At 39.7% G+C, this 23688-nt stretch overlaps 1 protein-coding gene across 7 annotated transcripts in view; it reads right to left on the bottom strand.

Moving 5' to 3' along the window:
- Positions 1-23014, bottom strand: part of KDM6A (lysine demethylase 6A) — a 207430-nt gene extending 184416 nt beyond the window's left edge. For 3 of the 7 annotated variants that reach the window (XM_029241338.1, XM_029241341.1, XM_029241340.1), the window contains exons 1-2: positions 22472-23014; positions 22194-22257 (exon numbers count right to left, since the gene is read on the bottom strand). In XM_029241338.1, coding sequence (XP_029097171.1) covers positions 22194-22257; positions 22472-22641 — 234 coding nt within the window. In that variant the 5' untranslated portion in view covers positions 22642-23014. The remainder of the gene's footprint in view (positions 1-22193; positions 22258-22471) is intronic. The other 4 variants (XM_029241339.1, XM_029241344.1, XM_029241343.1 and 1 more) reach the window with 2 other exon arrangements.
- Between the last annotated feature and the right edge of the window lie 674 nt (positions 23015-23688).

Here is a 23688-nt window from a genome sequence, read left to right as displayed (position 1 = left end):
AGTGAATAAGATGGTAGGTTTGATTTTGGAACAATGTTAAATATTTTATAACCATGTAAATCTTTTAAATGTTACACTGTAAAAAAAAAAACAATTACAAGTTAAAAAAGTAATCCCAAAAAAGTCAAAAGCAAAATGAAACAAATAAACCTTACTGCATAGCCAATTAATAACATAACCAGACAGAGAATAATTATTTCAAGGAATTTTAAAACACAGTAATTTGACCAAGCATTCCCAGTGGAATATATCCTAAATACAAAAAGATCTACAAAAAAAATCCTCAAGCAACAATGAGTAACCATGGTAGTGTTGGCACAGTAACTCTAACACCATTAATGTGTGTAGTGTGATGAAGCAATGGAGTAATTATGCTTCTGTCTTTGAGAACCAAAACTTTCAGCATAGGAGAAAAGACATTTAAAAATCAGTGACAGGGGGGACTTCCCTGGTGGCACAGTGGTTAAGAATCTGCCTGCCAACGCAGGGGACACGGGTTTGAGCCCCAGTCCGGGAAGATCCCACATGTCACGGAGCAACTAAGCCCGTGCGCCAAAACTACTGAGCTTGTGCTCTACAGTCCACAAGCCACAACTACTGAGCCTGCAAGCCACAACTACTGAAGCCCGCGTGCCTAGAGCCTGTGCTCCGCAACAGAAGCCACAGCAGTGAGAAGCCCGCGCACCGCAACGAAGAGTAGCCCCTGCTTGCGCCAACTAGAGGAAGCCCGCACGCAGCAACGCAGACCCAACGCAGCCATAAATAAATAAATATACAAATAAAGACAACGTATCAAACAATACAGAGTATCAACAGAGAGAAATTACATATATATTATCAAATAGAAAGCACAATAACTGAATTCAAAAATTCACTAGAAAGGCTCAAGAGCATACTTGAACAGGCAGAAAGAATCAATGAACTTGAGGATAGATCAATCGAGATTATCCAGTCAAGAAAGAGAAAGAAAAAGAAAAATGAACAGAGCCTCAGAAACCTGTGGGAAATCATGAAGTATACCAAAACATGCAAACTGGAAGTCACAGAAGGAGAGTTGAGAAAGGGAAAAAAAGAATATTTAAAGAAATAATGTGTGAAAACTTTCCAAACTCAATAATTAAAAACAATTATCTCACAGCCAAAAAGTTCAATGAACTCCAAATAATTAAACTCAAACAGATCCACACTAAGAAGGATTACAGTCAAACTAAAAAAAAAAAAAGACAAAGAATTTTGAAAGCAACAAGAAGTGACTCATCATATATAAGGGATCCTCAATAAAGTTAATACTTGATTTCTTCACCAAACACCATGGAGGGCAGAAGGCAATGGGATGACATGTTAAAGTGCTGAAAGGAAAAGACAAGTCAACCAGTAATTCTATACCCAACAAAACTATCCTTAAGTATGCAGGAGAAATTAAGACTTTGCCACTAGCTGACACATGCTGCATGCAAGTAATACAAAGGTTGCCATTCATGTTGAAATGAAAGAATACAAGACAATAACTCAAACCCACAAGAAAAAATAAAGAGCACCATGAAAGGTAACTACCTGGGTAAACATAAAAGGGAGTATAAATGCATTTTTGGTTTGTTAAATTAATTTTCTCCTTTGTGACTTAGAAACACTCCATAAAGCAATAATTATATAGCTGTACTGATGGGAACACAGTGTATAAAAATGTAACATATGACAGTAACAGCACAAAGGAGGGGGGAAGAAAAGGAACTATACAGAAGCAAAGTCTTTGCATACCACTGAAATTAAGGTGGTACTAATCAGAACTGGTTCTAAGTTCCCAGGGCAACCACTTTAAAATACAAAGAAAAGATAAAATTAACAAGAAGGGAATTGGACAGATGGCCAAAAAGCACATGAAAAGATGCTCAACATCACTAATCGTGAGAGAAATGCAAATCAAAACTACAATGAGGTATCACCTCACACCGGTCAGAATGACCATCAAAAAATCTACAAACATAAATGCTGGAGAAGGTGTGGAGGAATAGGAACCATCCTGCACTGTTGGTGGGAATGTAAATTGGTACAACCATTATGGAGAACAGTATGGAGGTTTCTTAAAAAACTAAAATTAGAACTACCATATGATCCAGCAATCCCACTCCTGGGCATATATCCAGAGAAAACCATAATTCAAAAAGATACATGCTCCTCAATGTTCACTGCAACACTATTTTCAATAGCCAAGACATGGAAGCAACCTAAATGCCCACTGACAGAGGAATGGATAAAGAAGATGTGGTACATATATGCAGTGGAATAGTACTCAGCCATAAAAAAGAATGAAATAATGCCATTTGCAGCAACATGGGTGGACCTAGAGATTGTCATACTAAGTGAAGTAAGTCAGAGAAAGACAAATATGATATCGCTTATATGTGGAATCTAAAAAAATGGTGCAAATGAACTTATTTACAAAACAGAAATTGAGTCACAGATGCAGAAAACAAATTTATGGTTACAAAAGGCGAAGGGGGGGGCGTAAATTAGGAGATTGGGATTAACATATACACACTACTATATATAAAACAGATAACTAGTAAGGACCTACTGTATAGTACAGGGAACTCTACTCAATATTCTGTAATAACCTCTATGTACAACTGATTCACTTTGCTGTACACCTGAAACCAACACAACATTGTAAATCAACTATACTCCAATTGAAAAAAAAAAAAAGCAGGGAATTAGAATGTTACCCTGGAAAATATCACACACACAGGAAAATGTTGGAAGTGGAGGAATAGAGAATAAAGACGACGGAAGACACATAGAAGACAAAGAGCAAAATGGCAGATGTAAATCCTACCTTATCAGTAATCACATAAAATGTAAATGAATTAAATAAATACTCTTACAATTAAAGGCACAGATTGGCAAAGTGGATAAAAGAGGACAATCCAACTATATGCTTCCTGAAAAGGACACACTTTAGATTCAAAGACAAAAATAGGATAAAACTAAAAGGATGTAAAAATATATACTGTAAACAGTAACCAAAACAGAGCTGGAGTGGCTATACTAACATCAGACAAAATAAACTTTTAAGACAAATACTGTTTAGTAGGGACAAAGAACATGCTATGGCCAATTCATTAAGAAGATATAACCTTAGAAACAAATATGCACATAACAACAGAACTCAAAATACCTGAAACAAAAGCTGAACTGAAAAAAAAATAGACAATTTAACAATACCTGCAGACTGCAATACTCCACTTTCAATAATCAATTGATGACAGATCAATAAGGAAATAGAAGATTTGAAGAACACTGTAAACCAGTAAGACCTAAAAGTCACCTATAAAACACTCCCCCCAACAACAGCAGAAAATACATTCTACTCAAGTGCACATGGAACATTCTCTCCGGGATAAACCAAAGTAAGTATCCATAAATTTAAAAGGATTAAAATCACCTAACAGCTATGCCCTCTGACCAAAATGGAATGAAATTAGAAGTCAATAACAAAAAAAAAAAAAAAATGGGGGAAATTCACAAATATATGGAAATAAACAACACAATTCAAAATAGCTTATGAGTCAAAAAACAATGCACAATATTTACCATTCCTTATTAGGATTAGCATATTACACAGAAAATAAAATCAACTCATTTCTTAAAGCAACAGAATAAATAGCTAAACTTATTTTAAGAGAAACCCATGTTAAAGGGCTTTTTCTTTTTTCCAGGAGGTTTTTCCTTTAAAAATAAAAAAATCAAATTTCAGTTTCTATACAAATTGTACTACAGCAAGTTGGAAAGAACAACAAAAAGGACAAAAATCACAGAATTTTAGAGGTGCAATAACTTATGAAAAGCCCATCATTTTAAAATTGTAGAATTCTGTAACATGGACATTGCTGAAATTACAGTTATCCTCTGCCTCAGATGGGCTGATGCCTCCTACCTCCTAAGTTTTCACTTGCCTATTCATCTGAATAGGTAAAGATCTCTATACCACCTCTCTTCTCCTAAAAACTTCTGAATCATGCTGTCTATTTTAAGTGTTTTCAAATTTGGGAAAGAGATTTTGTTATTTTGCTGGCGTTAATATGGCAAAAGAAGTAGAATGTTCTGTTTATACTGGTATATTTGTCATGGGGATCTAAAGAGTTACTGCTATTTGATGGCACACCGAAACAGTGACATTCTGCTATAAACCAGCTTATCTTTCAGTTTCTCTCTATACATGTAAATATATGCTTCCCTTAAAGAATGTAACAGAAAGCATTTGATGTCAAAAGTAAGCACTGTAGTTATTTAAACCTTGTCCCCAAAATAATACAGCTATAGGTCAAGCCCTGATACAAGGAAACAGCTTTGTAATGCAGATATGTTATGATCACTGATTGATAGTGTCAAGAGTTAAGATTTCCCTATAAATTTGATTTTTTTCAGACTTACCTTCATGTGACAGAATATCTTGAGGTAAAAATTTTCACAATCCAAACTGAATTACTATAAAAGTCAATTGAAGACTTCCAACTCCACCAAAATGGAGTAGCTTCATTTCTCTCAGGTACTCCCTCTTATAACTAAAAAACCCTGGATGTAAACGAACAAACAAGCATAGGAAGTATCTGAAAGATGGGGGAAAAGGCAGTGGAATTCCTAGAGACATCAGAACTTGAGGAATGACAAGGCAGTGAGTTCCCTGGGTTTTCTTATTACCTCCCATATTTCCAGGACAGGGTGCTGCTTCAGAAACCCCCAGTCCAGTACCACCAAAGTCACAGGCAAAAAAGCCCCAAGAAAAGCCTTTTCCTCCTAGCCAAAGGACGGGGGGAAAAAGTAGCTTACCAACAGAAACCTTTTTAGCAATACCCACCATACTCCAGCCAAACACCAATGGAAAACCCTCCATGCAAACCCTCCAGTTTCAGCGAGGTCAAGCATGCAGCTAATCTTCCATACCCTCTTCCTCTCAGCCAGAGCGGAGGAGCAGGTGGTGTCAATCCGAGTCCCCTACCAGGGTAGTGCTGGCAGGACAAAATAGGCAGTTTACCTTCTATCCCCTAAGCAGGGGTGCTCCAGTTTCCCTGCCAGGATGGTATGGATGAGGCTGAGTAGAAAGCAGATCTTCCAGGCCCTGCAGAACCAGGGGGGTGCTCCAATACCCCTGTGCTGGGTTATGGCAAAACTGAAAAAGGAGCTTATCCTTCTCTACACCCCACACCCAGTAGAAGCAAGGGGTGCTCAGATTCACCCATTTAAGGTAGTGTCAGCAGGGTCAAGGGCAAGCTGGGCCACCCAGCAGCAAGGAGACTTAACAAAGCTGTGTGAGGCAGGATTAATCACCACTACATTTGAACGAACACACACACACAGGGGCCTGGTATCCGCAGGAACCAGACAGGAGCTGAACCAGCACCCTACCTGGCATCAACAAGACTGAACAAAGCGGTATGAGTTGGAACCAGTTAGCAGTCCACTTTCCCCCCATCCCTGGTGTCAGTAGGGACCAGTGGAGAGCTGAACCTCCACACCCACCCAGCAGTGAGACTGAATAAAGAAGCCAAGCAAGATGAAGCAGCCGACAATCCGCTTCACCCATTCTCTGGGTGCCAGTGGTGCCCAGAGAGAACTGAGCTTCCACCACCCACCACTTGGCTTCAACTCAGGGGAGGTGGTAAAAAGTGGGGAGCTTCTGCTCCATCCTGCAGCATCAGAGTGGTGTGAGTTAGCCCTCCACTTCTCTCTTGCTGAGAAGCGTGACCCATCAGGAAGCTGATCTTACACCCCCCACTCAGAGGAAACCAAGTGGTGTAAACTGGTGCCCAACTTTTGCCAGGAAGATTATCAGTGAGGACAAGGGGAGAGCTGAACTTGCATCCCATCAGTCTGCACCAAGACAGTATGATTCAGTGCTCTACTTTTACCAGGGTGGTTGTCAGTAGGGCTCAGTCAGAAGCTGAACACACACAGCCACCCAGTCCTGGCACTACACCTCAACAAGGAGATTGCCTACTACAAAAAAAGGAATAGGATCCTGAGTTCTCATAACATGATAACCAAAATGTCCAGGGTACAACTGAAAATCACTCACCATACCAAAAGCCAGGAAAGTATAAAGTGAAGAGAGAAAACTATCAACAGATGCAACACTGAGATGAACCAAGGTTTTGATGAATTATCTGACAAAGATTTTAAAGTAGTCAACATAAATGCTTCAGCAAGCTATTACAACTGCTCTTGAAACAAATTAGAAAATGGAAAGTCTCAGGAAAGTTATTTTAAAAGAACCAAATGAATTAAATTATAAAACTAAAAAATACAATAACCAAAATAAAAATTCTCTGGATGGACTAAACAGTAGAATGGAAGTGACAGACAACAGAGATAGTGAACAGATCAATAGAATTTAGCCAACCTAAATGAGAAAATAGACTGGGGGGGGGGGGGGGATAGCAAAAACAGCCTCAGTCTTATGAGCCAAAAACAAAAGAGCTAAGATTCTTACCAGAGTCCCAGAGGAAGAGAAGGCGGGACTGAAAAAGTATTCTAAGATATAATGGCTAAAAGCTTCCAAACTTTGGTGAAACACATTAACCAAAGAAAGAAAAAACTGGAAGAACCCCAAAATAAAACTAAAGATATCCACACCAAAATACATCATAACTTAACATCTGAAAACTAAAGACAAACAAAAATTCTTGAGAGCAGCCAGAGAAAAACGAATTACTTACAGGGGAATACAGATTCTAATGACAGAAAATTTCTGATCTGCAACTATAGACAACAGAAGGAAATAGCACATTTTTCCCATACTGAAAGAGAAGAACTGTACCTTGTGAATTCTATATATGGCAAAAATATCCTTCAGGAATGAAGAGAAATAAAGACAATCTCAGAAAAACTAAGAGAATTTGTTGCTAGCAAAGTTACCCTGAAAGGATGACTTAAAAAGTTCTCTAAATAGAAAGGAAATGAAAGCAGAAGGCTGGGACTTCAGAGAGAAAAAAGAACATTGGAATAGGTAAAATTGTAAGTATAATAAGACTATTATACAATGCATGAGTTTCATTAAATCATATTTGCTGGTTGAAGCAAAATTTATCATGCCATCTGGTGTGATGTTCCATGTTACAGAGAGAAAACACGTAAGAAAATTACATTTCAAAAGAGAGAGGGCAATACTTCCCTGGTGGTGCAGTAGTTAAGAATCCACCTGCCAATGCAGGGGACTAGGGTTCGATCCCTGGTCCAGGAAGATCCCACATGCCGCAGAGCAACTAAGCCCATGCACCACAACTACAGAGCCTGCACTCTAGAGCCTGCGAGCCACAACTACTGAGCCCACGTGCTGCAACTACTGAAGCCCGTGCACCTAGAGCCCGTGCTCCGCAACGAGAAGCCACAGCAATGAGAAGTCAGCACACAGCAACGAAGAGTAGCCCCTGCTCTCTGCAGCTAGAGCAAACCCACGCACAACAAACACCCAACACAGCCAAAAATAAATAAATTTATTTTTTTAAAAAACAGAGAGAGGGCAAAAAGACCTAAATGAAAGTAAAGGTCTGCACTTCACTCCAAGTGGTAAAACATCCATACCAGAAGATGGTGATAAATTACATATGAATATTCCAATCCCCAGAGCCACCACTAAGAAATCTGTACAAAGAGACACACTTAAAAACACTACAAATCAAGATGGAATCCAAAAAATATATCCAGATAACCCAGAGGGAGGTAAGAAACAAGAAACAGAGAAATGAGAAAGAGGAAACAAACAAAAAATAATAATAATAAAACAGCACACTTAAGCTCTAACTTATCAATAATTACCTTAAGTGTAAATAGTCTAAATACACCAATTAAAAGAGACAGGCAGAGTAGATTTTTTAAAATGATCTAGCAATACACTGTCCACAAAAAAAAAAATCACTTTAAATACAATAGGTAAAGTGCAAGTATGAAAAAAATGTAAATATTAATTATTTTGAAAAGGAAGCGTAGCAATATTACTATTGATAAAGTAGACCTCAGAGCAAGTAAAGTTACTAGTAATTTTAGCAAGACCAAAAGAGATAGTACATAATGATAAAGGGAACAGCCCACCAGAAGACATGACAATCCTAAATATGTACACAACAAATGACAGAACCTCAAAGTACAAGAAGCAAAAACTGATAAAAGGAAAACAGACAAATCCACAATTACAGTTGGAAACTTGGCAACGCCACACTCTCAGCAACTGACAGAACTACCTGACAGAAAATCAGCAAGGATATAGAAGAACTTTACAATACAATCAACCAATAAGATCTAACTCTCATGTATATTAAAATGCCATCCAACAACAGAATACACATTCATTTCAAGCACCCATGGAACAGTTATCAAGATAGACCATATCTTGGGTCATAAAACAGATGTCAACTAAGAGAATGAAAATTAGAGTAAATTCCCTAATCATAAAGGAATCAAGCTAAACATCAGTGACAGTGAAAACAGGAAAATCACCAAATCTCCAAATACGTATTTAGAAACTGAGTAACACACTACTAAATATTCCATGGATCAAAGAGGAAACCTGAAGAGGAAACTTAAAAAGACATAAAACTGAATGAAAATACAACATATAAGAATATGTGGTACACAACTAAAGTAGTACTGAAATAAAAACTTATAGCACTAAATCTGTACATCAGAGAAAAAGAAAGGTCTCAAATCAATAATCCAAAAGACATGAATAGACATTTCACCAAAGAGGCTATTCAGATGGCAAAGAAGGACATGAAGGATATTTAACATCACTAGCCTTTAGGGAAATGCAAAATAAAACCACAATGAGCTATCAACACACACCTATCAGAATGTGGAAAATAAAAAACAGTAATACCACCAAAGGCTGGCAAAGGTGCAACAAAGCTAGAACACTGGTGGGAACTGCTGATGGGAATGTAAAATGGTAGAGCTGCTCTGGAAAATACTTTGGCATTTTTTTATAAGACTAAACAAGCAACTATCAGCAAATATACTCTTGGGTACTCTTGGGCATTTATCCCAGAGAAAACTTATGTTCACAAAAACACCTGCACACAAATGTTCATAGCAGCTTTATTTGCAACAGCCAAAGACTAAAAGTAACTCAAGACATCCTTCAATGGGTAAATGGTTAAAGAAACTGTGGTACTTCAATAACATGGAACAATACTCAGCAATAAAAAGGAACAAACTATACATACAACAACTTGGATTAATCTCCAGGGAGTTCTGCTGAGTGAAAAATGGTAATGCCAAAAGGATACATACTGTTGATCCTATTTATATAACATTCTTCAAATGACGAAACTATAGAAACGGGGAACAGATCAGTGCTTGCCAGGGGTTAGGAACTGGGGGGGAGGGGGTGAATATGGCTATGAAGGACAACATGATGGATACTTGTGGTGATGAACAGGTCTGTACCTTGACTGTATCAATGTCAATATCCTGGTCGCGATATTGTACTAGATCTGTTATTACTTAAAACTGCAAGGTGAATCTACAGTTATTTCAAAGTAAAGTCAATTTTTTAAAAGCCAATAGAAAAAACTTTCCATTTACAGAAATGTATTCATGATAGCCAATCTGTCACCTGTCTGTCCACTTCTGTAAGGACAACGAAGTCCAAAAAAACAAAGCAAGAGCCAAAAAACATACATCAGATTAGTAAGGACTCCATCTTTTCCTTCAGATTTTCAGGACCCAGCTACCTCTTTTCACAGAATCATGACTATTAAAGGGTTGGATAATATTTACAGATAACTTAACAGTAAATGTTATCCTTTGATATCTGAACGCTGTCTACAACATCCTGGCCAAGTAGTGTCAATCGGCAAACTTGAACATCTTCAATGACAGAAGACCCACTTCATTTATCTATCCATTTATAGATAAATACTTTGAAAAAGTGTTACAAAAAATGTTTCCCCTTAAGAGTTATACCCTGAATCTAACTTACAAACTCCAAGTCTATCTTTTTAACTGACAGGCTTACAATAAAAATATAATCATAATATACTCATACACATATACACACACACACACAGAGCAAAATTCAACAATAGAAGTTTACATTCAATAGATCAGAAAATGCCTCAATGCCAATTCTTGCTACTTTTAGGGAAACTGAGGGGCCTTACTCATCCTTGTAACACACAAATGCCCAGTACCTAATAGTACGTATCTCATGACATTTCTTATCAATTCACATCTGAGAATTCATTTAGCCCTGTCATGAGTTCCTAGGAAACAGGTAAATACACAGTGATTATACCCATCTTCTAGAATTAGAAACATCAGATCTGACCTAAGAAATAACTACCCCAACTGTAAGAAATAATTTGGAGAAGTCAAAACACTAACCATTAATAAATAAGGCCAACTTTCAAATCAAAGACTAACTGAATAATTTATCATGTGAGACTAACAAAAACATACAACTCTCAGTTCCATTATATGCCTGCATTCGTTTCTGGTCTTGAAGCCTTGAGGCTGAAATCAAAGAAAATTACAATCCAGAACTGTGCCCTCCTTCTGGGTCAAAATCTTTAAGAAATGAGTCAATCCTAAAAATTCAAATGAACCACCACCTAGAATTCTGATGCTAGACAGTCACTTTGGAAATTCTTAATCCCTAGCCGCTCATCTTAACAGACGGTGAAACTGGGGACCATAAGAATTAAGCAACTTCACAAAGTAGGCAGCAGACTCAAACACCAGTCTTCAGCTTTCTGATCCACTGTTCTTCCCAGTATATCACATAGCCTCCCAATCAAGCCAGCATTTTGAGCACCCAGGCTGAGGAAATATTCTAAAGCCTATTAACTATGTTAAGGGAGTATGTGCTTACACCTATTTTTCCAGTTAGAGCAATAAGTTCTCTAGGGATCAGTCCACATTCTCTTCCCCTAGCACCCTTATAATCAATAGAGGAGAACTGGAGAGAATATGTGAAGTGGTCATAGACCACCACAAAACTGTGTGGTAAAATCCATACCATCTAAACCTAACCAATCCAGTGGTACTAAAGCTTTTCTTTCTTCTCAACACACTCCTACTGTTAACACCTCTACCCAAGAATAAAGTAAACTAACTGAAAATACTGGAGTCCACAGTTGGGCTTCAAAGGGAACCAAACACTCCCCAAAATCATATACAAAATGTATACAGCTACACTGACCCTCAAATGGTTAATAACCTCAAAAAACTAACGTACCATTGTTCTAACTCCACCGCCAGTCAATCTATAATGAAAATAAAGATATTCTGCTATAAGTTAGTAACACACTAGGCCCTGTACTGTTTATAACTAATCAAGAATACAAGTTTACCTACGTTTCCTTTTATATAATAAAAACTAAGAATACGTCAAGAAGGTGAATGACTCCTGCAAATATAAGATATTAAGTAGTATAAACTATGGCTACTTCTTTAAACATTCAGGGAAGTAAATTAAATTAGTATTCACGGAGACTGATAATCAGTCACACCAATAAAACCAAAATGTGAAGGCAAATTTTGCCACTTATTCCAACTGACAGTTCACGGCATATAAAATTAAGCAACTGCTATCTTAGTAAAACACATGTGAACATACTTTCAATTAAAACTTTTGCATGTTGAAGAATTTCTACCTTTTATACCCTATATAAAAGGAGTAACAGAACCTCAAAATCAAAATAACTTCATCACCCAAACCGATCGCCTCACCAACATCTCACTACTTGAATGAAAGAACTCTCAAACCCAAGACAATTCGATATAAAAACAAGTAATATTTTCATATGGCAAGCAGCAAAATTAACAAAGCATTTTAACAACTTGTATACAGTATCTCATTTGTGTGGAAAAAAAATACAACAGAATATACAGGTGTTGAAATATGAAGTTACCCAACAAATCTGTTATCAATGGCTGCCTGAGAAGAGGAACTAAGTAACTGGGAGATGGTTTGGAAGAGAGATTTTCATTTTACTGCAACATCCTTTATGTAACTTTTCAATTTTGTACTCTGCACAAGTATTCTGCACAAGTATTCACTGTGTATTCAAAAAAGCTGCATGAAGGTATTTCAAAAGAAAGATAGGATCATGGCTGCAATTTTAGAATGGTGGCAGTGAGGACGGAGAAAAACAAACAGATTTGAAATTTAAGATGTAGAAACGTCAAGATACGGTGACTGTTAGGATGTGAAAAGTTAAGAAAAAGAGGAGTTAAAAACGACTAAGGTTTCTGGCAAGGGTAGTGGTAAGCGCTATTTACTACGACAAGGAACATCAAAGACAATCATAAATTCAGCTTGCATATGTTCAGTTTAAGATGCCTTCAAGATACCCAGGTGAAGTAATCAAGTGGCAGTCAAGTATACATGCAACTTGGGAGCAGACAGAGTAAAAAAGATCTAGAACAGAATCTCCTTGCAAAGGAGACTGAGATGTGGTCAGAGATGCAGAAATAAAGCCAAAGTAGTCAGATGTTAGGAAAGTCAGGGAAGGGTGTTTTCAAGAGATCTTAAATCTGCCTCTATCTCCCCCCTCATTCCTCAACTACAGCCTCACTTTAAAAATTGTCTTTTCCAAGATGATAACATATATCTTGTACTGAGCACCTTCCACACCAGGCCCAATGCCAGGCACTTTACATATCTTTTTTTCCTAACACAAAATGCAATAGCCTGCCAGAAATCTATTACCACTTCCATTTTACAGATGAGAAAACTGAGCCTCTGAAAGATGAAATAATTTGCCCAAAGATCATGTATCTAGTAAGTGGCAGAAGCAGAATTCTACTCTAAAATCCATGCAGTGCTATCTATCCATCAGTACTTCACAACTAGGTTCCTTTCCCCTCCACTTTATCTCTCACTGTAGCCAATAATATTCCCAGAAAATCTACTTCTGGTCATGTCACTTCCCCTGATTAGAGAGTTGAGTTCAATGACTCCCCAAAACCTCCTATGGCCTACAGTGATGGGGGCCTTCACATGCTCAATTACCTCCTCCCAATCCCACTAAGACACCCTACCCTCTCTCTGTCCACACTAAATTATTCAAAATTCCTCAAACACCATTTAACTTCATACCTCCAACTCTACCTTCTTTTTCCTCTTGCTCAACTTCTTTCTGTTCGTGTTTGATAACCACGGCCAAAATGTCATTATATTTTTGTGCAGTTTCTCTTACCCACTTCTCCAGTCTAAACTAACTGCTCCAAAACGTTGGGAATTTGTGTGGGTAGCTTAAATTACCCATAATCAAAAGTTTTAAATGTTTTAATTGTTCCATCATTTGAGAGCTCATAGCACTTTGCATATACCTTGATTATGGTACTTACCACATCATATGGTCACTCCGTCTGCCCATCTCTCTCCACAGACTGCAGGGGCAGAGGCCAAGTGTTACTTGTTGCCCCAGGACTTGGCACAGTCCCTCGCTCACAGCAGTTCAGCAAACGTCTCACAAATCAATCAAGCAAAGTAAAAGCTTTTCTACTTCTCATTCTGACACCTGAAATTCAAAAACCTAAAACACTTAACTACTGTATCTTAAAAACAAATTTTCCGAGCTTCTCTGGTGGCGCAGTGGTTAAGAATCCGCCTGCCAATGCAGGGGGCACGTTCGAGCCCTGGTCCAGGAAGATCCCACATGCCATGGAGCAACTAAGCCCGTGTGCCACAACTACTGAGCCCGTGAGCCACAACTACTGAGCCTGCACTCTAGAGCCCGTGCTCCGCAACAAGAGAAGCCACCGCAATGAGAAGCCCACGCCCCGCAATGAAGAGTAGCCCCCGCTCTCCGCAACTAGAGAAAGCCCGCGCACAGCAACGAAGACCCAACGCAGCCAAAAATAAATAAAATAATTTTTTAAATAAATAAATTTTCCCTAAATATATAAACTATCCAAACAGACTCAAGCAACTAAGATTCATAAAGTTCTTAGGAAAAATTCTCTCTTCTGTCACATATTATGTAATATTCTATTACAGAATTCTACCACAATATTAAAATACAAATAAACTCACATATATTCAGCTAAATATCTGTTTTCTACTCATTTCCCAAGCAACTAATTCTTAGCTTCCAAATGGCAAAAAAAAAAAAAATCAAGGCCCATGGATATTTGATATTAAGAACTTATTTTATGTGTAATAAAGGCACTGTGGCTATGTTTCAGAGACAAACTGAAATAGCTATGGATTAAATGATGTGACTGATATGTGAGATTTCCTTCATAATAATGGTAGTGAGGGGCAAAATACAGATGAAACAAGACTGGTTACGAGTTGAAAATTGTTGAAGCTGGGTAATGACTGGTGAGGGTTGGTTGGCTGATTTTCTCTGCTTTTGAAAATGTTGGAAATTTTCCCTAATACACTGTTTTTTTTAAAAAGAGAAAGATCTAACGAACATAATGTAATAGATCTAGTTTAAAAACAATCCTTTATCTAAAACGTTTCTTCCATTGTTCTAAATTAAAATAAATTAGATGACCTCATATAATACTCTTAACTATAACAAAGCCCAACCTTCTTCCTGAGAATAAACTTAGCAGTAGCATCTTTTATTTACTCTAACACAGACAAAATACTATCACAGACAAAACCACAAAAAGAATACAGGAACACATTCACAACAGAATGATGTCAGTCTTAGCAATGTAGAGAAGTACAGAAAAGATATAATAAAAGGAAGAAATAGGTAAGAGAAAATAAACAAAACCTTATACAAGAAAGTGGCAAACGGCCATAACTTGGCTGAGAAACCTAAAACTGTCTAAATAAGAGATTACTCCCACCCTTCCAGGTTACAGTTTTTAATTAGGTCCCAAATGTAAGCCCAGGCCAACTCAGGCCCAAAAATAAAGTCATCAATGAAACAGATGCTAAAGACCAAAATGAAGAATGAGTACAGCAACTATAACAAAGCCATGTAAATAAAATGCAAGGAAATAGGACCAGGCTGAGGGCAGCAAAAAGAAAAAAAGAAATAGGACCAAATAGGGTACACACCTCTACTTCATTTACCCCTATCCCCACTGAAGGACCATCAAGACGAGAAGTATCCCAACCTGACAACAAGGTATTCACAGGTATCTCTAACTACACACCGTAGTATAAAATCCATCTTTAATCAACCAAAATATAATTCTGGCATACTCACTATCGGTGTGCTTATTTTATTATTTTTAAGGTAATGCATGTCTATGGTTAAAATAACAACAACAAAAAAAGCCCACAGTGGTACAGAAATCTGTTTAAAATCTCTCCTCCTGGGGCTTCCCTGGTGGCACAGTGGTTAAGAATCCGCCTGCCAATGCAGGGGACACGGGTTTGAGCCCTAGTCCGGGAAGATCTCACGTGCTGCAGAGCAACTGGGCCCATGCGCCACAACTACTGGGCCTGCGTGCCACAACTACTGAAGCCCACGTGCCTAGAGCCCGCGCTACGCAACAAGAGAAGCCATCGCAATGAGAAGCCAGCACACCACAATGAAGAGCAGCCCCCGCTCATCACAACTAGAGAAAGCCCGCGTGCAGCAAGGAAGACCCAAAGCAGCCAAAATAAGTAAATAAATAAAAATTTTAAAAATAAAAAATAATAATAAAATCTCCCCTCCTCCTCACCCTAGAGCCGCTTTGTACTCCAAGATGATCATTATTCAAATACTTCTTGAGTATCCTTCCAAAACTTTGTCAGAGAATTTCCTAAACTGACCCATGAACACTCAATTCAAGGATCTCAAGTTAGGAACTCAGAACAAAGGTAAATATTACTACAAAATGAGATCAGAGAGGGACAGAACACACAGCAGATAAACCTTTGAACATATGCTAAAAGCTAAAATCTGATTTTAAATCATGTGTTCCTAAACAAAATTAAAAGATTCCTTGCTGATAAAGAAGTCAAGAAACACCATCTCCAAGAAACACAATCAAGAAATAAGCCCCACCCTACTAAGGAGACCTTCTACTGAGGCCCAATCTAGGATAGAAGTTTGAAACTCAATTTACAACTGCCCCAAGAGTAAACTAACTGAAAATGGGGATCCAAGAAAGCAAATAGTGTTTTTGCAGGAGCCATCAATGTCCTGCCCATCTCCAGCACTACCCATCTAGGGAAAGAAGGTGCAGATCACAAGAGTCCCCAGCATGAGGAGCTAAGAGCCGGGTCTTTCTTTCTCTTCTGGGGTCTGGTGTTCAAAGTGCATAATTTGTTGAAACATATGCCTAGATAAATGGAAAAGGCTATCTGTAAATTAAGCTAGCCCAGAAGCCACTGTGCAATTATCTCACAAATGTGAATCCCCCCCCATTTAACTCATATTACAAAAACTGAATGAAATAATTGAGTTTTAAATGTCTGACACAGAATGTTACATAATATAAATTCTCATTAAATGTTTTAAGAAAAAAATTAAATGAAATACACATCAGGATACAGTGAGTCTCATGTGCTTTCATTAATTTTAACCTAGCAACTATCAGTTAACTTTTGAAGTTAATTCCAATAATCTAAAATCCAGGGGCTGTTAGTTAACATTTGAAATTTGCAAATCAGGAATACACAGTCCAGAATAGTTAAATCTAAAAATGAGAGACATGAGGAAGACAGGAGCCATGACAGCACTCTACAAAGGTAATGGTCCTCCTGCCTTTACTTCAGTCAGGAGAATGTGTTAGGTAGCATAAGGAATGTCAGAAGTAAGTTTTCATCAGTGAAATAAACGATGTCCAAGTTAATGTGGCTTGGCTAGAAATACTGTAAAGGCGTCTCCACCTCTGCATGAACAGGGTCTAGGAATCAGCAAATCCAGGATCCCAATACTCTCCAGAGTGTACACATACTCTAAGAGTCCCATTCAGCCTTGTGTTCCACCACTGATCAGGTGATTCTGGGGCTAATGCCTACTGCTGCTAACATATTGCTACATGTGCCTCCAAAGCACCTTTCCAGCAAGGTCCTTGATAGACTACCTACAAGGACAAAGAGCTGGGACTTCCGTTGTCAAGCTTCACCAACAGGTTCCTGTGACTGCTTTTGTGCATGCTTGCTAATCAATGTTTTTTATGGGTGGCAAAAAAAGAAAGAGCCATTCTAACTTGTAAATTGTTAAACTGACCTTTATCATAAGCTTTCAGGATACTTCACACTTTTCTTCTGCCACTGATGTTTTTGTGATAGTCATCCTTATACTCATCTCACCCTTTTAGGGAACTGTGAGTTTTCAATGCAGACAAGGGATATCTATGTTATCTTCATATTCCCTGCATAGAAGACTTGCATTCAGTGTACTCAAATATTTGTTGCTCTAATTTTACTATCGACAAATTACAAACCAGTATAGAAAACTGATACAATTATATGTGAAGCTTCAGTATGAGTACGTAAGACTGTCAGTTATATATTCATTAAATAAACTCCATTAACTAACTAGTCTACAAATACATGTGGATCTTAAATAACCTAACCACCATTTCAATTCTTAGACAATCTAGTGGTGTTTTTGTAACATAAATTAGTTCTCTGGATACATTTAAAAAATATTAATAATGCAGTCACTAACATCAATTTCAAAGAGCTCAAAGCATCAAAATGAGTTTCAAAGTAAAATAAACTTAACCAAAAATAACCTTTTCAAATCTGCAAAATAATACTGGTATTACATAAATAAAAACTAAATGTTACATAATCAAGTCAGAAAAAGATATTTTTACTCTGTAGCTAGCCAAGCACTGAACCTTCACCTTGGTTCAAAGCGCATGGCCCACCATTCCACTTTACCATCTACATCACAGCAACTCATGTCTCACACAGTTTTTCTTAACAACCTGAAATATATAGAAGTGGCAGCCAAATGTCCCCTAGTCATTTCAATTTGTAACCGAGTCTACGGAAAGAGCTATTGGGGCGGGGCGGGGGGGGGGGGGGGGCGCGGTTCAGAGCTTAAAAAAGCACATGTTTATATATTCCTGCAATTCTAATGTGTGGCCAGATAAGCAAGCATTTTCTATAATCTCTTACTATAGCTTTATTACCAGGAATGTAACAAAATCTTAGGAAATGTATAGTAACTGCATGAGACTTTGTCCGGATAAATAATAATGACTATAATTGTTTACAAGACAACTTTCCAAACTAGAAAATACTTTTTAAGATGCATCATATTAAAGACCTAATTTTCAAACAAAAAAGTATGACATTATTCTGTGGTTACTTTTGTAACCCAAACACTAATCTCCTTTAGCACTGGAAATGAATATATTCCTTTAAGTGCCAGCAAACAAAACACACACATAATATAGCATAATTTTAAACATCAACATCCAAATATTATAGTATAAAAAAGCCACCTCTACAACTAACCTAATAATTTTCCCTTACCATCTACATGCAAGTGAACCAAATTTAGGAAAATACATGCTTTAATGGACCTTAAACTACTTCCACTGCCCCCACAATTTTAAATTCCAGCTATTTTCATACTAATTATCTCCTAGGAAAAAAAGCACATACATTTTATTTTTCTTAGACACATACATTTTAAAATGGTAAGCAATCCATAACTACTTCTAGGTATTCTACATAATCTTTCTATTGATTAAAAGAATTACAAAAGAAAAAAAATCCCAATAAGAGTATTTAATACAAACTTAAAAATGACAGATACTTCAAAGTGAACAACTATGTATTTTAGCAATAGTTCCCTGACAAAAGATTCCCCAACCCTTTAGCATTATATAACTACTATAAACACATATAGTATTACTATATTCATGCTATATATTACTATATATTATTTTTTAACTCCAATCCTTATTAACTGAAAACAAGATTAATCCAAAAGATTTTCAAAAATGTACTAAAAGTGTCACCATAGTTAATTTCTGTTAAAATGTTTCACTTTTTAATTACTTTTCAGTAACTCCAGTATAATTAAAAAAATAAGAATATTGAATTATGTTACCAAAAGATGGTCAGCATTAGTTCAAAGAGAAAAGTAATCAAGATCAGCTATATTTCAAGAACTCTGATTAAGCAACCACTTGCTGTTTACAATCTTTTAAAAATATTTTAAAGGTATTACTGCAAAATAATATACTGTATTACTAATTTCTTTTTCATCCAAAACCCCAAGCACTGTATATCAAACGGCAATCATTCAAACAAAAATTCTTTCAATGACTCCAATATAAATTAATCTCACAAATGCATTCAGAGACTACGGGAAATCAGCAGTTTAGACAAAGTATTCTCACCTAGAAAAGGTACATACGAGTTTAGAGGCAAGTAAGAGACAGTTATTATTAAATGTTTTAAACTTTCCAAATCTTTTAAGTCAAGAGTTAACCTTTTTTAAAACCTACTAATTTAACTTTAAAAACTTGAAAGAAGATCCAATAATATATAGGAACAAGAATTTTTGAAAGCAAGTAGTAATAGCTAAATTTCTGACAAAAAAAAAAAGTTATACAAGGTACAGACTAAATTTGTTGGGGGGTCGGGGTGGGGGGGGGTGGTAATGAGAAAAATCATCGCTAAAAAGAGAATCCTGGGAGTTATTTAATTCCAGTATCTGCTCTTAGGTAAGTAGCCGGAACCTACCCCAACAAAGAAAAGCCAACTCTTATTTTTAAGACTTTCAGACAATAAGAATTCTGAAACTAACACAGCTCAACATTCCACAAAAAACATACTGTTTACCAGGGCTGTGCAAAAGATGGATGACACTAAATAATTCAATACTTCCTATAGCAGGACTCCAGCTCCTTCAATTCTATTCAGAATCCAATTCAAACACATGGTGCGAGGTTATATAATATCAAGCTTTACATTACACATTTCACTGGTATGTTCGAGCTCACAAGGACGCAACCATGAATTGCATGCGGTTGCAAGCACATTCTCTAGAATGTTTTATTTTAATGTTAAGGCTAAGAAGCCTTGACCTAAATAGGTAGGACCTCACAAGCATGAGGTCTGAAGTAATGAAGAACCTTTTTTCTTTAGTTCCACAAAACATTTAGTAATCAAATTACCCAGTATTCTATGAAGCCTTCATTCTTCCACAAAACATAATGAAGCTTCGCAAGTTTCTCATTTATAAGATGTTGCTGTATTCAAACATCAAGAAAGTATTGCACTTGTACAAAAAAATACCTGAAAATGTTCAGTTCTTTTACAATTTAAACTCAGTAGTGCATAATAACTGCAGGGTCCAATATTACAATCTGAAATACAATGTTAAGCACAATCCACTGTGAATCCATCTAAATACAAGCATTCTGAGACATGAAATCAACTAGCATTTTACACATTATCCACGTAAAACATCAGATTCCATTTATTTCTTCATTACCATAACCAAAAGCCGTAGCCTTGGCCAAACTTTTCCAAATGTATTATCTTTGCAAACAGTTTTACCAACCTCCTATTAGATCGGCAATAATCACTCCAAAATAAAATAATGCTCCTTAAATTTAAATATTTTGCTTAATCTTTTGGAATGACAACTTTGACAGTAGTGAAGTATTTTTAAATAAAATATTTTAAATACTCAGGTTGAAACAAATTTCAAGGCTTAGGTCATTTATGCTTAGATCATTTCAGAGCTAGTCGCTATTCATTTTTCCAGCAATAATTTTAATGAAGCCAATTAATACATAGTCAAAGTTTAATTCAACTTTTCTCTATGGGTCAAAGGGACTAGGCTTACTGAAAAGGATTATTTCAGTTTAGCTTTCTGGTCATTATTTGTATTCAAAACCCCTTACACTTAAGTTATTTTGAAACAAAAACGTAAGTGTAATTACAGATAAAAGGTATTAAGTGACTCTCCTAAACCAAACTACAGACAAAAATTAGGGACAACTAAATTTTTTTTTTAATCAACCTAAGAATAAAATGCAAGGCTTTAGTCATTTCAAACTTCCTTCTCAATTGCAACAATAAAGCTAAGTGTCAAATGCAAAGCCACTGATTTCAGCTAGAAAAGCAAATGTCTTAATGGATGCAACACCTATCCCAGCACACTCCAAGTTTCATGGTCCCAATTAAGAAGCAAGCATACAAATATCATTTCGATCAGATTTTGGTCAACAGACACAAACTGATGCAGACAGATCGAGACTCCAGTGCCTTTGTTCAATAGCTTACGGGTGGGTAACTAAATGTGCTACAGGTTGATAAGCATTTACCAGGCTTATGAATGCCGCTTCCAAGCTTGAGAAAGGTACAAGAATTCTAGATGCAAATAATCTTGGATAATTTTTATTAAACACCACCGAGCTACACACTCCGAAGGAGAGGCCTATTCATCGCTACTATTTATTTCCATGTTTACCTCTCCTCCCTCCCCCAAATCCCCCCCCTTCACTTTCTCCTCCCACCCTGTCCCGCCATCTTGGGCCGACAGGAGCAGCCATTACTTAACTAAATGACAGTGCCAACAACTTTCCACACAAATAAACAGAAACTGCACCCCGAATTCCCCCCTGGCCTCCCCTGCCAGACACGCAGGAAACGAGGCTCCAAGAAGAAAACACATTCACAAGTAACTGCAGGATTTCTATGGCCGAAAGACCCAAAAAGTAAACAAGTCACCTAACTTCAGGTAAAACACCATACCCCTCGAGATGCATGTCAACAGACCCATGCAAACTCTTCACCGCCCTAAACTACGTGCAACTTCCCCCTTCTGGGAGCGGGGACACAAGAAAGCCCCAAACGTTGGGTTAACAGTAGACTTCCCGAACAGCCTTCCTGGAGGAAAAGAATAAAAACCACGGGAGGCAAGTAAGTCGGAAATGCGGGGAAATCTGCACACATTTACAAGCCCTTGACCCTAAACAGGCACCTCGGAGCGATCATCGGTCACCCCTCCCAAAGCCGTAAAATAACAGGCAGTTTTGTCGACCCAGTTGAGCTCGGCCCCAAAGCGCTGCCGTCTCTGTTCCTCCAGCTACGAGAGGAGAGGGCGATTTCGCAAGGGAGCGAGTGAGGGATCCGGGGGTGTGTGTGGGGGGCGGGGGGAGGGGGGGAGCAGAAGCAGGAAATAGTTTTCCGGAAGCCCCTCGGCCCTCCTTCGCGGCCACAATGAGCGCCGGCCGGGCCGCGGGGTTCGGGGCGAGCGGGGCGCCGGCCGGGGAGACCGTGTCCGCGCTCCGGCCCGCAGCTGCCTTACCTTGCCCAGCAGGGCCTTCGTCCTGGCGCCATCTTCATGAAACCTCACGAAACCGAAGAGGCGGCTGTGGAGAGAGACACACGCGGCTCGTTAAAGGTCCGACAGCACCACCGACCCATCCCTGCCCGAGCCCGAGGCCCCGGCGGCGGCTACAGCACAGAGAGCGCCAAGCCAAGGTGCTCGCCCCGCCGCCGCCAGAGGCGAGCCGCGCTCCGGCCTCCCAGGAGAGCGGCGCCAACCCGTCCGGAGCCGACCGGGCGGGTGGCGGCAGCCCGTACCTGTCCAGTCCGCCGAGCGCCTCCCTCTCCTCGGCTGTCAGGCTCGGGGACGCCTCCTCGCTCTCGCCGCTCGCTTTTCCCGCCGCCATTTTCTTTTCCTCATCACCGAAAGCGGCTGCGGCGGCGGCAGCGGCGGCGGCGGTAGCGAGCGACACTCCGCAGGATTTCATGGAAACGCAGCGAATTCACAACTCCGACGCCGACACCTCCCCCCGGGCCGGGGCCCACAACGACGCCCCCAGTCTCCGCGCGGGACCGGCACACCAACTTTATCGCCGCCTCCTCCTCCGCCGCAGGCGGCAGCGACGAAAAATCCCAACGCGGCGGCAGTGAAGGCGGCGGCGGCAGGGGCTGCAGAGCCCCCGAGTCGGCAGCGGCGGCGGCTCGGCTTGTAGGGTCACATCGCGGGAGCGGGCGAGGGGCAGCCACGGGCGGAGATGGCGGGAACGGCCGGAGCGTGCGGGGTTCAGGGACGCGGGGGGGATTCGTTGGAGACACAAACTTCCCCGGCACCAGCACAAAGTTGTTGTAATTGTGTCACACAGCGAACCCCACGCCGCCGCCGTGACCCCCCCTCCCCACCCGGCCGGCGCCGCCAATCAGCGTGGCCCGCTCGCTTCACGTGACCTTTGTTGACTCACGTCAGCCGTGGCTCCACTCAACTTGCTAGCTGCCCGAGCCCCGCCCACCGAGGCCCCCACCGACAGGGAGCGGGACGCACGCCAATTCTGGCCGGTGGTTGGCTGCTGGGCCCGTCCGTCCGAGGGAAGGGTTCGTCCTCGAGAGGGAGCAGCTGATTAGGTTGTGCCAGTTAAATACACTGGGGCAGAGAATGGAAGGTCTGGGCCGTGTCACCTCGGGAGCCGCGACGGGCTCGGGAGGGGGAGGGGAGCGGTGGGGAAGGGCGAGGTCCGGCACCGCCCGCGGCGGGCGCGAGCAGTGAGCAAGGACACCATGGACGGCCTTTGCTTGCCCGGGAGCTAGGTGGTGGGCCCAGACCGCGGCTCCGGCATCGTGCGCTTCGGGGGTCCCGGGCCCCGGAGGGCCTGATAAGGGTCGCGTCGCCGGGAGGCGGCGCACGGCCCCTGACCTCCGCCCTCCGAAGAAGGCGCACACTTTTGGCACCGCTGGAAGTAATGGCCTCCGCGAGGAGCGCACTCGGGCAGTGGCTGCTGGCCCCCTGCTCCGCGGCTCAGGCGCCGCCCTAGGCCAGGCGT

The sequence above is a fragment of the Monodon monoceros genome, unplaced genomic scaffold (genome assembly GCF_005190385.1).
Source record: "Monodon monoceros isolate NGI ecotype Baffin Bay Population unplaced genomic scaffold, NGI_Narwhal_1 Super_Scaffold_22, whole genome shotgun sequence".
Taxonomy (NCBI): Eukaryota; Metazoa; Chordata; class Mammalia; order Artiodactyla; family Monodontidae; genus Monodon; species Monodon monoceros.
The sequence above is the reverse complement of the archived record's forward strand: the minus strand, read 5'-3'. Positions and strand labels throughout refer to the sequence as shown.